Consider the following 16,778-nt stretch of genomic DNA (forward strand, 5'->3'; position numbering starts at 1 on the left):
CATGATTAGCTTGTATAGAAGGAAAAAAAGTGCCCATACTTTTAAATATGGTAGTGAGACACATTCTTAGAGCTATTAAGCTGAGATTTAAAGGGAATGAAAAAGAGCCTGACACATTGGAGCCCCACTAAAGTAACTTGTTCTGTACAGTCAATCACTGAATAACAGTTCTACTGTACTCATAGCCAGTCCTCAGCCAGTCAGCCTAAGTGTCAATTCCTCCACTGACATGCCAATAGCAATCAGGGCTCAACTACAGAGAAGGGCATACACCAGGGATATACCTGGAGCACCTGGCTAGGCTGACCACAGAGAATGTGCCACTGGGCCCCACAGGATACCTACTACATAGACCACTCTACCAAAACCAGAAGGCAGAGCAGCTCTACCTAATAAATAGAAACCAACACAAGGAGCCAGCCAAAATAAGGATACAAAAAAACAGTCCCAAATAAAATAACATACCAAAACTCTAGAAAAATAACTAAACACAATGGAGACAAGCAATCTACCAGATGCAGAATTCAAAACACTGGTTATAAGGATGCTCAGTGGTCTCAGTAATGATTTCAACAAAGAAATAAGAGACATAAAAATGAAGATAGAAAACATAAAGCAGTTAGAAATGAAAGAATTCATTAACTGAAATGAAGACTATATTAAAGGGAATTAACAGTGGAATAGAAGAAGCAGAGGATCAATCAGCAATTTGGAAGATAAATTAGCAGAAAACACCCAATAAAAATAGCAAAAAGAAAAAAGAATTAAAAAATTAGGATAGTTTTAAGGGACTTCTGGGACAACATCAAATGTATCAACATCCATAGCATAGAGGTCCCAGAGGAAAAGAGAGGAAGCAAGGAAATAAGTTATTTGAAGAAACAATGACAGAAAAAAATCCCTAACTGGAGAAGGAAATAGACAAGACTAGGAAGCACAAAGAGTCCCAAATAAGATAAACCCAAAGAGGCCCACACCAAGGCCCATCATAATTAAAATCCCAAAGGTTAAAGACAAAGAGAGAATCTTAAGAGCAGCAAGGAAAAAAAGCAGAGAGTTATCTACAATGGAGCTTCTGTAAGACTGACAGCTGATTTCTCAATAGAAATTTTGCAGGCCCGAAGGAATTGGCACAAAATATTCAAACTGGTGAAAAACAAGTTCCTAGAACCAAGATTACTCTACTCAGCAAAGCTATCATTTAGAATCAAAGGATAAAGAGCTTTCCAGACGAGAAAAGCTAACCAAGTTCATCACTACCAAACAAATATTACATGAAATATTAAAGGGATTTCATGAAGGAAAATAAGAAAAGAAGATCAAAGTATGAATGATAAGCCCTAGCTGGTTTTTCTCAGTGATTAGAGCATCAACCTGACTGAAGGTCACAGGTTCAATTCCAGTCAAGGGCATGTACCTTGGTTGCAGACTCCATCCTCAGTCTGAATTAGGATGAATTCAAATTCTAAGCAAGGTTACAGGCAGAACTTCCTTTTTTTTATTTTTTTTATTTTTTATTAAAGAGCCAGCCTTATGTGCACTTAGTGGTTATCTCGATTCTGGCCTTGAAAAACAATGCTGTTCTATCCAATTAAAAAAAGTGCACCTGGCATGGTATTGAGATTGTGGGCATATCTGGTCACTGGCCTGCAAGGCCAGACAGCTAAGTTTATTTTCATCATTCTTCAAAAGGGCTAAAGCAAACTAGAAAGCAACATTTTATCTAGGAAGAACAGCAGAAAATTCCAAACAACAGTTTGTTGCAGAATGGGGTTTTTCCTTCTCAGAACCTTTAAAAATAACTACCTGCCCTTAAAGCCTCGCAGTCGTTTGGAGTACGCCTGCGTGTGGTGCTCTTGTGGCTACCCTGCCAGATATTTCAATAAATTCTTTGCCTGCTTTTTTAAATTAATCATCAGCCTCCGGTGGTCTTATTTTGAACCCAGGGTTCGACCCCACAACAAGTCCCCATCAGGATGAGTGCAGGAGGCAACCAATTGATGTGTCTCTCTCACATTGGTGTTTCTCCTCCTCCATTCTACTCTCTCTAAAAAAATCAATGAAAAAAATATCCTTAGGTAAAGATTAATAACAAAAAGTGTGAATAATAATATGGCAATAACTACATATCTGTCAACAATTACTTTAAATATAAAACATATTACAGTAAATGCTTAAATGAAAAGACATAGGGTGGCTGAATAGATAAGAAAACAAGACCCTTGCCCTGGCTGGTGTGCTCAGTAGTTAGAACATTGGCCCATGTCCCAAATGTTTGCAGCTTTGATCTCCATTCCCAGTTAGGGCACATTTCTCTCTCACATCGATGTTTCTCTCTCTCCTCTTCCCTCCCTCAGCCCTCCCCTCTCTAAAATTCAATGGAAAAAATATCCTCAGGTGATGATTAACACATTAAAAAAAAAAAAAAAGAAAAAGAAAAAAAAAGATCTTTATATATGCTGCTTACAAGAAATTTACTTCAGATCAAAAGACACACACACACTGAAAGTAAAAAGATGAAAAAGGTATTTCATGAAAATAGAATTTAAATTAAAAAGCTGGGGTAGCAATACTTATACCAGATAAAATAGACTTTTAAAACAAAGGCTATAACAAAAGACAAAGAAGGACCCAGCAATTCCACTTTTGGGTATTTATCTGAAGAGATCAAAAACACTAATTCAAAAAGACATATGTACCCCTATGTTCATCGCACCATTATTAACAACTAGGGGGCCAACGAATTTGTACACCTTGAAAGGGACTATGGGCCTCCAGGCTGCAGTGGGCTTTGGGGCGGGTCTTGGCCCATCCTGCACACTCCCTGCCTGACTCCTCCTGCTGTGGCCCCGGTCCCGTCTGCTAGTAGCCCCACTCCCACTGCCGACCCCATGTGCTGAGGGCGCAGAGCTATTGGGGCTGGCACCAGCAGTAGGTGCAAGTGGTGGCTGCTGCCTCAATCACACCTCAGGAGCAGGAGAAGATGGAGAAGCCTTCATGGGGCCATCAGGACCAGCAGCTACCGCTTGCATCTGCTGACAGTGCCCAGAGAGCAGGATTGGTGCCAGGCGCGGGCTGCAGGTACAAGTGGGGCCGGCACCAACAGTGGGTGTGAGTGGCGATTCCAACACCAGCAGTGAGTGTGAGCGGTGCTGTTGCTGACGGCGGGTACAAGAGGCAGCTTCAGTACTGGCAGCAGGTGCAAGCAGGGCCAGTGCCAGCAGCAGGTGCGAGCTTTGGGCAGGACCACAGCAAGCAGGAGCAAAGAATTTTTAGTAACCAGCAGAGGCTCACCCTGATGACAGCGACTGGCGCCCCGCTTTGGTCTAGCGTCCCAGTTTACCTGCTCCACCATCCCGCCGCCCACCATGTTCTGCTCTCTGCCACCTGCTGCCAACGCCCCCTGGTAGTCAGCGCACATCATAGCGCTGGTTATTTGGTTCAGTTGTTTCACTGTTCAGTCTAATTGCATGTTAGCTTTTTATTACGTATATAGGATAGTTAAGATATGGAAGCAACCTACATGTTCATCAATAGATGAATGGGTAAAGAAGTGGTACATACATACAATGGACTATGACCCAGCCATAAAATTGAATGAAATCTTAACATTTGTGACAACATGGATGGACCTAAAAAGTATTATTCTAAGTGAAATAATTCAGAGGAAGACAAATACCACATGATTTCAATTATATGTAAAATCTAAAAAACAAAATCAATGAACATGCAAAACACAGACTCATAGATACAGACATTTTGATGGTTGCAGATGGTAAGGGTTTTGGGAGGCTGGGTGTGAAAGAGGAAGGGATAAAGAAGTATAAATTGGTAATCACAAAATAGTCATGGGGATGTAAAATACAGAAAAGGGAATACAGCCAATAATATTGTAATAACTTTATGGTGTTAGATGTATACTAGATTTATGGGGGTGATCACCTCATAAGTTATATAAATGTCTAATCACCATTTTGTACACACTGAAACTAATATGATATTGTATATCAACTGTAATTGAAAAATAAAATAAAAAAAAGATAAAGCCAAAGCCGGTTTGGCTCAGTGGATAGAGCATCGGCCTGCAGACTGAAAGGTCCCGGGTTCAATTCCTGTCAAGGGCATGTACCTTAGTTGCGGGCACATCCCCAGTAGGGGGTGTGCAAGAGGCAGCTGATCGATGATTCTCTCTCATCGATGTTTCTAACTCTCTATCCCTCTCTCTTCTTCTCTGTAAAAAAATCAATAAAATATATATAGTCATTTGGAAGTCATTTGGAGAGTTTTAATCATGTATAATCTGGGTAACAATGCTTCAAATTCCCTCTGGCTCTTCAGTGGTCCCTGTAAGAAGTGATGATGGTTTAGTTTCAGAGATTGGCAGTGGCTATGAAAAAAGGAGACAGATTCAAGGTTTATTTAGGAGGGAGGATGAACAGGGTTTGCTGATGCAGTCTAGTGAGGGGAACACAGGAGCTTGGATCTCATCAGCCAGGGTCAACTCCATCCCCAAAAGCAGCCAGAGACAAAACCCCTGCTCCACACCTGCCCTCCATCCTATTGATGTCCCCTGTAGCTGCCCCACCTTATCACTTCTGTCTCCATTCCAACTCTTCTTTTGGAGCCCTGCAAAATTAGGAAAGGATCCCCAATAGACTTTTTGGGGAAGGTGTGCCCCTATCCTGACACTGCCATTCCTGGGTCATAGTTTGATAAGTGTGTGCTTTTGGTATCAGCAAAACAGGCACACTAAAAAACATGTGAAAATCAATCTTAACACATAATTTACTAAATACAGTATTCAGAAAGGTTTCTTGAATTCACAAAAATAACATTTTTGCAAGAAAATATTACAAACAACTATATGCCAACCAAATTGGAATGAATGGATAAATACCTAGAAGCATACAATCTTCCAAAACTGAATCAGAGAGAATCTGGATAGACAGATTACAACTAGTGAAACTGAAGTAGTAATTAAAAAAACTCCCAACAATCAAAAGTCCTGGACTGGTTGATTTCACAGATGACATCTGCCAAACTTCTGCCAAACACCTATCCTTTTCAAACTATTCCAAAATATTCAAGAAGAGGGAAAACTCTGAAGCTCATTCTATGAGACCAGTATTATCTGAATTTCAAAACCAGATAAAGAAAAAAAATTATAGGACAATATCTCTGATGAACACAGATGCTAAAAATCCTTAACAAAATATTAGCAAATCAGATCCAGCAATACATTTAAAAGATCATACAAAATGATCAAGTGAGATTTATTCTGAGGATGTAAGGCTGGTACAATATTCACAAATTAACAAATGTAATGCCTTACATAAACAAAATGAAAGATAAAAACTATACCAGCATATCAATAGAGGCAGAAAAAGCATTTGATAAAATCCAGCACCCATTTATGGTTAAAAAAAAACAACACACACACACTCACACACAAAAAAAAGCAAAAGAAACAACAACATACAAATCTCAGCAAAGCAAGAATAGAGGGACCATAGAGCAACATAATAAAGGCCATATATGAAAAACCTACAGCCAACATCATATTCAATGGGAAAGACTACAAATATTCCCCTAAGATTGGGAAGAAGACAGAGATGTCTCCTTTCACCATTCTTATTCAACATAGTGCTGGAAGTCCTAGCTACAGTGATCAGACAAGAAGAAATAAAAGATATTCAAATTGAAAAGGAAGAAGTAGAACTGTCATTATTTGCAGATTACACATTACTGTATATAAAGAACCTTAAAGATTCCACACACAAAAACTACTAGAACTGAAAAATAAATTCTGCAAAGTAGCTGGATACAAAATAAATATCCAGAAATCAGTTGCATTTTTGTACATCAATAATGAACTATCAGAAAGAGAAGCTAAGAAAACAATTTCATTCAAAATTGCCCCAAAAAGAATAAAAAACCTAGGAATAAATTTAACCAAGGATGTAAAAGACCTATACTCAAAAAATTATAACAAACTGAAGAACAAAATTGAAGAAAATACAAATAAGTTGAAACATATACCGTGTTCATGGATAGGAATAATTAACATCATTAAAAAGTCCATACTACCCAAAGCAATCTACAGATTCAATGCAATTCCTATCAAGATACAATGGCATATTTCACAAAACTTGAACAAATTTTCCAAAAATTTATATGGAACCACAAAAGATCCCAAATTGCCACAGCAATCTTGAGAAAAAAGAATAAAGTTAGAGGAATCTTTCTACCTGATATCAAACTATACAAGACCAGGGTAATCAAAACAATATAGTACTGGCATATTGATCAATGGAACAGAATAGAAAGCCCAGAAGTAAACCCATGCCTTTACAGTCAATTAATATTTTACAAAGGAGGCAAAATCATACAGCAGGGTAAAGATAGTCAATTCAATAAATGGTGTTCGGAATATTGGACAGATGTGTGCAAAAAATGAAACTAGACTACTTTCAGACACTATACACAAGAATAAACTCTAAATGGGTTAAAGACTTAAATGTTAGGCTCCAAACCATAAATATCCTAGTAGAAAACATAAGCAGTAAAATCTCAGTCATTTCTTGTATCAATATATTTTCTGATATATCTCTTTGGGCAAGGGAAACAAAAAAAAAAAAACTAAACAAATGGGACTACATCAAACTAAAAAGTTTTTTCCCAGCAATGGAAACTAACAACAAAATAAAAAGACAACCCCCCGAATGGGAGAACATTTTGGCCATACATCCAATAAGGGCTTAATATCCAAAATTTAGAAGGACCTTATAAAACTCAATACCAAAAATTAAAAATCCAATTAAGAAATTGGCAAAAGGTCTGAATAGACACTTGTCCAAAGAAAACATACAGATGGCCAAATGCATATATGAAGGCATGCCCAACAATATTAATCCTCAGAGAAGTGCAAATTAAAACCACAATAAGACATCTTCTCTGCACCTTTCATGTGGAGAAAAGGGAATATAGATTGATGCAGCTACTGTGGAAAGCAGTATGTAGTTACCTCAAAAAATTAAAAATGGATCCAGTGATTCCACTTCTGGAAATATATCCAAAGAAACCCAAAACACTAATTCAAAAGAATATATGCACTCTTATGCAGCATTATTTACAATCGCCAAGATTTGGAAGCAGCCCAAGTGCCCATCAGTAGAAGAGTAGATAAAACACAGTGGTACATTTACACAATGGAGTGCTACTCGCTGAACAAAGGAGGAAACCTTGCTTTTTTTGATAGCATGGATGAACCTGGAAGTATTATGCTAAGCAAAAAAAGCCAATCAGAGAAAGATAAGTACCATATAATTTCACTATATATGGAATCTCATGAACAAAATAAACTAAAAAAGTGGAGACAGGCTCATGAATACAGAGAACAAACTGACAGCTATCAGAGGGGAGGGAGTTGAGGGCTGGGTGAGAAGAGTAAATGGATTAAGAAAAGAAAACAGAGAAAGGCTCATAGAAACAGACAACAGTATGGTGATTGCCAGAGGGAAGGGGACTGAGGAGAGATAGAAGACAGAAAAGGGGGAATAAATAGTGATAGAAAGAGACTTGATTTGGTGAACACACAATACAATATACAGATAATGTACTGTAGAATTGTATACCTGAAACCTGTATAATTTTATTAACCAATGTCACCCCCAATAAATTCAATTTAAAAATAAATAAATAAATAAATAAATAAATAAATAAAATAATATGGTAATGGGGGGAAGAACATTTTATGGAAAGAAGGGGGTATCATAATCTGTGCAGTGCACTGAGCTCTCTCCCTGCAATCCCAGGCGTTCCAGGCCAGCTTTGCTACTAGAGACCAACTGGACCAGAGTGCCCTTCTTATATAGAGCATTTGGGGAACGAAACCTGAGGAATCACCCAAAGTCCTTTCTCTAGAGAAGAGCAGCAGTGGCTAGAGTTGTCGCTTTTCGACCACTAGATGGCGGCAGACACTAAGCTTTGTCTTCATCTATGGAGGGAGAAGGCGGTCCCTCCTCAGAAGAGAGGTGCTGATTGGGATTTGAAATACAAGGTGAGAATATTGTTATGAAAGTAGTTGCCACCACTGAATACCAACTCTGTGCCAAACAACAATGTGAGAAGATTTGAATAATTTATTTAATATAGTGAATGAGCACCTATCGATATTATGTGGCTGGCACCAATCCTCTTCATAGTGCAGAGAAAGCAATAAGGAAGTAAACATACAATATGTCAAGTAGAGATAAATGTCAGAAGCATGAAGTAAGGTCAGGATGGGGAGGGATATGCTGTTTTATATAAGGTAGTCAGGAAAGCCTTGCTGAGGAGGTGACATTTGACTTATTAGTGCTCACAATGCCATTTTTAAAAATATATATTTTATTGATTTTTCACAGAGAGAGATAGAAGCTAAAAACATCGATGAGAGAGAATCATCGACCAGCTGCCTCCTGCACACCTTCCACAGGGGATGTGCCTGCAACCAATGTACACGTCCTTGACCAGAATCGAACCTGGGACCTTTCAGTCTGCAGACCAGCGCTCTATCCACTGAGCCAAACCGGTTTGAGCACAATGCCATTTTATTGAAGGGGAAATGGAGGCTAAGAAATCCACACTAATAACAGACAAATATGTAAATTGATCATACCTCTGCGATGCCCACAGCCAATCGGGAGTAAATATGCAAAGTAACCTGACAAAGATGGTGGGCCTGTGGGCAGTGTGCAAGTGCACAGGTGCTGAGCAGCCAGGGGCGGGATGGGATGCCCACGTACCCTCTGCATAGCCAGGGCGACACTGCAGGCGTCCCCAGAACCCTGTCCGCTTTGAACCTGTGGCCAACGCAAGTGTGCACACCAGCACTGAGTGGCTGGGGTCCCATGATGCCACTGGAGTGTCCGGTCCCGTCAGTCTGACCTGGGGGGGAGGGGGTGGCTGTAGTTCACAGTCCTTTTGGTTTGTGCAGCCCCTGGACTTGAAGCAGAAACCAGGAGCGTGGGGAGCACCAGAAATTCTGGGAGTCCTAGTTCTGGTGGCAGCCCCTGGAAACAGAAGGGGAAACCCAGAGCATGGGAAGCACCAGGAATGCTGGGAATCGTAGTTCTGGTAGCAGACATGTTGCAGGATCTCCTAGACCAGTGGTTGGCAAACTCATTAGTCAACAAAGCCAAATATCAATAGTACAATATGCTGTTTTATATAAGGTAGTCAGGAAAGCCTTGCTGAGGAGGTGACATTTGACTTATTAGTGCTCAAAAACAGCATATTGAAATTTCTTTTTGAGAGCCAAATTTTTAAAACTTAAACTTCTTCTAATGCCACTTCTTCAAAATAGACTCACCCAGGTCGTGGTATTTTGTGGAAGAGCCACACTCAAGGGGCCAAAGAGCCGCCTGTGGCTTGCGAGCTGCAGTTTGCCGACCATGGTCCTAGTCACTAGAGCAAAGTTACTGTTGCAGGTGGGAGATGGAGGGAAAGCAGAGGTGAGAGATAAGTAAAATCAGAGTGTCAAGGAAAAATTAAAGGGAAGATGTCCTGCAACTTCAAGGAAATCTCCACCAGTGTAGCAAAGAAAAAAAAAGAAGAAAAAAAAAGGTCTCTATTATTGTGAGCACCAAACCAATCTGGGTTGGGGTCTCAGACAATTTGCTCATATGATTGCAAAGACAGACAGAAACTCCCGGATTAGAGAGGGCTCCCCTGAGGGCTCCCAGATGGAGAGGGTGAAGGTCAGGTGGAGGGACCGCACCACGAATCTTGAGCACTGGGCCCCTAGTGTAAAATAAGTTGCCTATTGGATCCTGGAGGTGGGAATGAGCATGGACAGGGGACAGGGGAGATTGGGAAGAGGTTCAATAACCCCTCCCCTTCCCTGTTAGACAGAGATGTGCCACAAAACCCATGGTGGGAGTCCCTCCCCCACCTCCAACCCTAAAACCGCACCCCTCACCTGTGAAGAAGAACCATAGCACTCCTAGGGTAGTGGCCACGTGCACACCTGTGCCAGGGCTGCCCATCTTCCTCGGAGACAACTGACGGCTGGGCTCTCGGTGGCAGAAGGCTTCCCCTACCTGTGAGAAAGAGGAATGGAAGCCTCTGTCTCAAAAGGTTCTCTCCAGGCATATTCACCCCATCTCCCCTGGACCAGCGTGGGGCAAAATTGCAACTGCCAGCTGAGAGGTCCTTCCTCCCACACACCCACAAGGCTCTCTGCTGAGGGAATTTTCGAGAGATGCTGGCAGGAATTGAGTCACTGGGGAGGGTAAACCAGGAGAAGTGGCTATGACCCACCCTTTCAGAACTAAGATGCAAGTATAAGGAAGAAGAGGCAAGTAGAGGCAAATAGAGTCAAGGTCAGCCTGCTCAGGGCAAGGATGTGCTCAGATCAGTGTGGGGAGAGGAGCTGAAGTTGGAGCCAGACTTAAGACAGAAACTAAGAGGTATGGCCTTTACTTTAAAGGCAGCTGGGAGCAACCAAAGATTCTAGAATTGAGGAAAGGATATGGTCCTACTTTGCTTCATAAAGATTATTCTGCAGGCATCTGCAGGACAGAAGTAGAACTGGGTGAAAGATACAGGACTGGAGGGTGTGAAGACAGAGAAAGGGAGCAGTGAGGGGCCCACAGTTTTGTGCCCAGTAACCTGTGGAGTACTCAGACAGAAACTGGTTCCGTGCAGGGCATGGTTTGTGCAGAAACTTCCAGGAGCAAGTTTTGGGAAGCAGCTGGGTGTATGAGTGTGGGGCCCAGAGAGAGGGAACATTTGCTAGTTTCATAGATATTGATTGAGTGACCAAGACAATCAGAAATGGAAGAGGCTGACCTCTTGGGGCTGATCCCCAAGACTGCAGGCAGGACTGAGTGAGAGGCAGGTCTGTGGCCTTGGCAGGGACCCCAGACCTCCCTAGGTTCAGCCCTGCTCCCAGTCTTGGCTGTGCCCAAGGTGTCTGACCTGGCAGGCTGCTCAAACCTTGTCTCGGTGTACCACAACTGCTGCCTGATTGCTCCTGCCAAGCCACGTAGCCAGTGTTGATCTATGCTATCCACTATGATTGCCAAGCCTATAAACAATTTTATGTTCTCATATCAACCATGGGAAACAGGCTGACCAGCTTGATCCATTTTGTAAAAGGAAAAATTAAAGCCCAGATAAGTGAAGTGACATATTAATATGATATAATTTGATAGAACAGTTGAGAAGTATTTGGGTTCCCAGCCACAACTTTCTGCCCTTCCACGGAGCAAATCTCTACATTAGCATCAACTCCAGTCACAGGTAACTGGCTTCAACCCTTCTAATCCCAACCAAGAATCCCCCCAACCCACACACACCCAGAAGCTGGGCTGAGGGAGTCCCTCAGCCAGCCCCCTTCCCAGCTGTCCACAGTGGGGAAGTCCTGAGCAACCACTTCCTTCCAGAGGCTTCCGTTCCAAACCTGGAGGCCCAAAGCCACTGCAGCATCAGCAGTCTCTCCCCCATCCCACATTCAAAGGCACCCTTGGCTACAAGGGCCACCATGGCCCTCAGGAAAAGCCAGTGAGTGGCCTGCCATGTCAGCCTGCCCTTCTAAGGAAGCACCAGGACTAAGGATTAAGAAACTCCAAGATTGTAAGTCCCCCTTCCTCACATTCACCCCCGGACAAACTAAGGCCTGTCTGTTTTTCCTGGGTCCTTCCTTCACTCTCTCCCTACTGCTCTTGCCTACAGTCTTCTACCCTGTCTGCCTCTCAGCTGAACCCTTTGAAGAAGTAGAAAATTTGAGGTTTTAGTCCTAATTCTGACACTTTTCTGGGCAGTCTTCACAGGTGACTTCCCTCTCTGAGCTCAATGTTCCCATCCATAAATGAAGAGCTTTGCTGGATGCTATTAGAACTTCATTAGTATGTTTAGCCTTCATGTACTAATTAAAGTTAGCCAATTAGCTGCCGTGCAGGTTTCATTGAAATGTACAAAATCACTATCACAGAAATGACAAGTTTTCCTCTTACACCTAATCTTTTCTTCTGTAGAATTTTCAGTTATGCACATGGCCGCTCAGCTAAAGACTACAGATCCCAGCCTGCCTTGCAGCTAGCTGTGGTCATTTGACCATTTTCTACCTAATAGGATATAAGAGCCACTGATATGTACAACTTCTGGGCCATGCCCTTAAAAAGAAGACATATAACCTCTCTTTTCGTTTCCCCTTTCCCACTGGCTGGAACACAGATGTGGGGCCATGCTGCCAAAGGCAGCACCCTGGGGATTGCAGAGCAGCAAGATATAAGGCTCCTGTGGGGCTATAGTTTCAGCCCTGGACTATCCGGACTGTCACAAGGGTGAGAAATAAGCATCTATTCTAGCATAAGTCACTGTTGTTTTAGGTCTTTCTTACAGCACCTGAAATGACTAATCAGGGAACCATCCCTCTGTTACTTTCCTTTCTTCTCTCTCCACTCTGCTTACCCCATGAAAATTGCCACTGCTCAGAGCAGCAAAAGAAACCACATAGAAAACAGGTATTTCAAAATAAGAACTGGACACTATCTCATTGGTGCCTGGCCCAAATTTGAATTTCAAAGGTAGACATAATGGGCTTGTTTGTATAGGAGGGAAGGGCTAAAAGAGTAATGTGTACTGAAGGCTTGAACAATTGAACAAATGGGCATGTGGCACACATAAGATGGGAACACCTGGAAAGGAAACATGTATAGGGGGAAGAACAGTTCCTACTGGGCTTGAGCTATAGATCACCCATGCCAGAATGTCTGATGAACTCCTGAACATGGGGAGCTGGAGCTCAGAACAGAGAGGGACACGGGAGCCATCCATGCATTGGTGGTCACAAAGCCAAAGTTGGGATCAATGAGGGAGATCACAGAGTGAGAAAAGGTTCCTCAATTCTGGAGAAACTGTGGGAGTTAATGGTCAGGATCAAAACAGGGAACTTCTCTCTGACCGCCTCACAACCTCTTTTCCCCTCCACTAATAGATGCCCAATACCTCCTAAGTTAGTGTGCTGGCATTTGAGCAACTCCCCTTGGTGGACAGCTCTACCTTATACTGAGCCAAAATCTGTCTCTCAGATAACCCATGTTAGTCCTCATTCAACCCCTTGGACTGTAAGAAAAAGGCCTCTGTAATCCATCTCCAACATAGTCAACTTTTAGAGAAAACTAACAGCATGTGGCAGGTCGGTTACTGAATTTTCCCAGGGAAAACAGGATGTAGGGAGGAGGAGTGAGGAGGGTATTAAAACAAAGAACTGAGTACATAACCAGTAGCACCTTTTCCAGGTAGATACACCTGCCATAATTAAAAAAAGGTAGGTGGGAACTAGAAAAGGCCTCAACCCATTTTTAAAAATAATCCAATAGGAGACAATAAGGCAAAGCCGATGTATGGGGAAAACTGTTGATCCCATAGTACTCCAGCCAATGAGGAACAGGAGGAGGGACTCTCACACATCAGGAAAAAATTGCCTGTGATTGCCACTCTGTATGTGCCTGTTCAACCGGACACTTGCTCTTGCAATAGTGCATTACATGTCCCATTTTCACCATACTTTATGTCTTCGAATCTGTTATTTGAATTTGGACAGTTGAGGGTTTCTCATAATTTGGGGGTGAGTCTAGCTCTTGGGTGTGCAAGAAACCTCCAGTAAAGGGGGGGAGAGGGGAGTACAGTGCAAGAAACCTCCAGTAAGGCCCAGCTGGAGTGACTAAGTGGTTGAGCATCAGCCTATGAACCAGGAGGTCACAGTTCGATTCCCAGTAAGGGCATATGCCCAGATTTCAGACTCTATCCCTAGTGTCTAGTGTGGGGTGTGCAGGAGGCAGCCAATCAATGATTCTCTCTTAACATTGATATTTCTATATCTCTCTCTCCCTCTCCCTTCCTCTCTGAGGTCAATGAAAATATTTTTGAAAAAAAGAAAAGAAACCTCCAGTAAGGAAGGTTGAGTGCATAGAATAGTCACAGGGACTTGCTGAGGATGGGAAACAAGAATTCTAGACCTAGGAAAACCAAGGAAAGCAGAATCATGGAGGCTCCCTTACACATTGCCCCAGATATTCACTGGGGAGAATGCTGATGTTCTGGAGGATAGTCCCCAAACCAGGGACAAAAGAAACAAAAGATGATCAAATACTATTGTTTTATATGGCCTAAAGACCCAATTCATAGACCGTTTCTTTTTGCCCAAGTTTGATTCAGACGAATACTGGGTTATCCTGATCAGCTCCAGGTGGCAAGAGAATTCTAGCAGTCCTTGGCCTGGTCTCTGAGCCCTTAGCCCAGATCCACCCTGGGATAAGAGACATTACTCAGCTTTGGTGTTTTTTGTTTATTTATTTGTTTTTATTCAGGGCATTCTGTGGTGTCTGTGGCTCGACAGACCAGGAGCATAATATGAAGTTTTTATCCGTGAGTTATGCATGCCTGTAAATATTGTAAATGCGAATGTCTCTGTTGATGTTTTGTGTCTCTTTGTTGTTTGGTTTAATTTGATTAAAGATGGGGCATGTCCTGCTTTGGGAGGCCCAACTGCTTGTGGCAATGTTTGCAGGAACTTCCAGCAGCTGCCAAGAGTTCCTAATCTTGGGGACCCTTCCTGCCCTACCCTCTCAACAACAGCCAGAAACTCTTAGCTAGTGAGAGTTCTTGTCTATCTATCTGTAATGTAACTTGGTTACTGATGTTCATTGTTTGCTTTCTTATCTTGAGGGGATTTAGTTTCCTTTTTGCCATTTTATGAACATAGGGAATCCTTTGTCTCTGCTGTTTGGCCTTTGTGCCATTCAGAACCCATTTGCTGTGCTGGGTTAGTGTGAGATAAGACTCTAAGGCTAATAGAATCTTATAAGCCTTTTGAGAGTACTCATTTATTTACTATAGGGTTTTTGAGATCTCTTCTTATATGCAAGATTTCATATTGTTAGTCTACTCAGAAGAAAAAAAAATCCTGCCGAAACCAGTTTGGCTCAGTAGATAGAGCACATGTGTCAAACACAAGGCCCGCGGGCCAAATCCAGCCCGCCAGGCCTTGCAATGTGGCCCGCACCGCGCTGTCATCACTGCACTCTGCTGTCAGTTTATGACATTGTCAGTTTATGACTGTTCAGTAAACCATTCGGCCCGCGATTTAGGCTGGATTTTAGATTTTGTCCCCTTCTCTGATTGAGTTCGACACCTCTAAGATAGAGCATTGGCTTGCGGACTGAAGGGTCCCAGGTTTGATTCCAGTCAAGGGCATGTACCTTGGTTGCGGGCACATCCTCAGTGGGGTGTATGCAAGAGGCAGCTGATCGATGATTCTCTCTCATTGATGTTTCTAACTCTCTATCCCTCTCTCTTTCTCTCTGTAAAAAATCAATAAAATATATATATTTTTTAAAATCCTATATAATAAAGAGGAAATATGCAAATTAACCCTCATACCATAACACAGTCACAAGATGGCAGCACACACGGTGGGAGCAGGGCCCGGCTGCCCCCTTTGGGGGGCCGGAGGTCTGGTGCCCTCTCCACACACCTGCCGCCAGGGTTCCTGTGGCCACACCAGGGAGCATGCCTGTCGCAGAAGTTCCCTCAGCCCCACCAGGGGTGGGGTCCCAGGTACTACTCTGCATGGCTTCCACCAGGGTTCCCTCAGCCCCATGCACTGCAGGGGCAGCTCCAAAGGGGGTTCTGTGGCTCCATGTGGCTTGATGCTGTGTCCGTCTGCATGGGTGCAGGCAGGCCTGGATCTCATGGGATTTTGAGGCACACGCAAGTGCGGGGACTTGACTCTGGGTCTCCCAGTGCAGGTGGACTTGATGCTGTGTCTTCGTGGGTACTGGCCCAAACTCTGACAGCAGGGAAGAGGGAGTCCCATCCCCCACAGAATCAGCCGTTGGTCAGCCAGCTCTCAGTGGCCTGATGGCCAGGACTCTCATTCACCTGCATCACAGATCCTGACAGCAGGGAGGTGGGAATGTGTCTAAAGAGCAACTATTGACACAATGTAGCTCTACAGCAGAAAGAAGCCGCCAAAATGTCTCAAGACCAACTTGCCTCTGAAGCTGAAAAAAGGCAGTTTTGGTGACAGAATGTATCTGAAGAGCAACTATTGGCACAATGTAGCTCTGAAGCTGAAAAAAGCCAGCATCATCAACAGAAAATGTCTAAAGACCAACTTGACTCTGAAGTTGAAAGAAGGCAGCAGTGATGACAGGATATGTCTAAAGAACAGTGATCCATAAGTACTACCAATACTGGTAGGAACTGCCTTCTCAGAAAAAATGGAGTACATAAGGATGCAATTCTCAAACATAGATATGATGGAATGACTGTTAGATATCAATTTTGCCTATCACTAAATTTCTCTTATGAAAAACCATTTGATGGAAAATTTACTCGATGTTGTAGCAAAGGTAAAGTTTGTCCAAATGATGTACATTTTCCAGAATACCCAGCATATTTAAAAAGATTAATGACAAATGAAGATTCTAACAGTAAAAATTTCATGGAAAATATTCATTTAATAAATAGTTCTTTTGCTTTTGCTTCCATGGGTGCAAATATTGCATTGCCATCAGGATATGGGCTATATTGTTTTAGAATATGTGGACAAGTTTATCACAGTATTGGAACTTTACATCCTTCAGATGGTGTTTCTTGGAAGTTTGCTCAACTCTATACAGCCTAAGCAATAAGTAAAAGATTAGCAATGCCAGAAAACCAGGGCTGCTCAGAAAGACTCATGATCAACATCAATAACCTCATGCATGAAACAAATAAATTAACAA

The 16,778-nt window shown here is 42.5% G+C and overlaps 1 protein-coding gene across 11 annotated transcripts in view; it reads right to left on the minus strand.

Annotated features, from left to right (window-relative positions):
- CD276 (CD276 molecule) overlaps positions 1-16,778 on the minus strand; it is an 89,856-nt gene that overhangs the window by 23,864 nt on the left and 49,214 nt on the right. For all 11 annotated transcript variants that reach the window (XM_084906223.1, XM_084906218.1, XM_084906226.1 and 8 more), the window contains exon 2: positions 9,962-10,082. In XM_084906223.1, the coding sequence (XP_084762349.1) occupies positions 9,962-10,028 (67 nt within the window). In that variant the 5' untranslated portion in view covers positions 10,029-10,082. The remainder of the gene's footprint in view (positions 1-9,961; positions 10,083-16,778) is intronic.

The sequence above is a fragment of the Pipistrellus hanaki genome (genome assembly GCF_964339955.1).
Source record: "Pipistrellus hanaki genome assembly, chromosome: 1".
Lineage (NCBI taxonomy): Eukaryota > Metazoa > Chordata > Mammalia > Chiroptera > Vespertilionidae > Pipistrellus > Pipistrellus hanaki.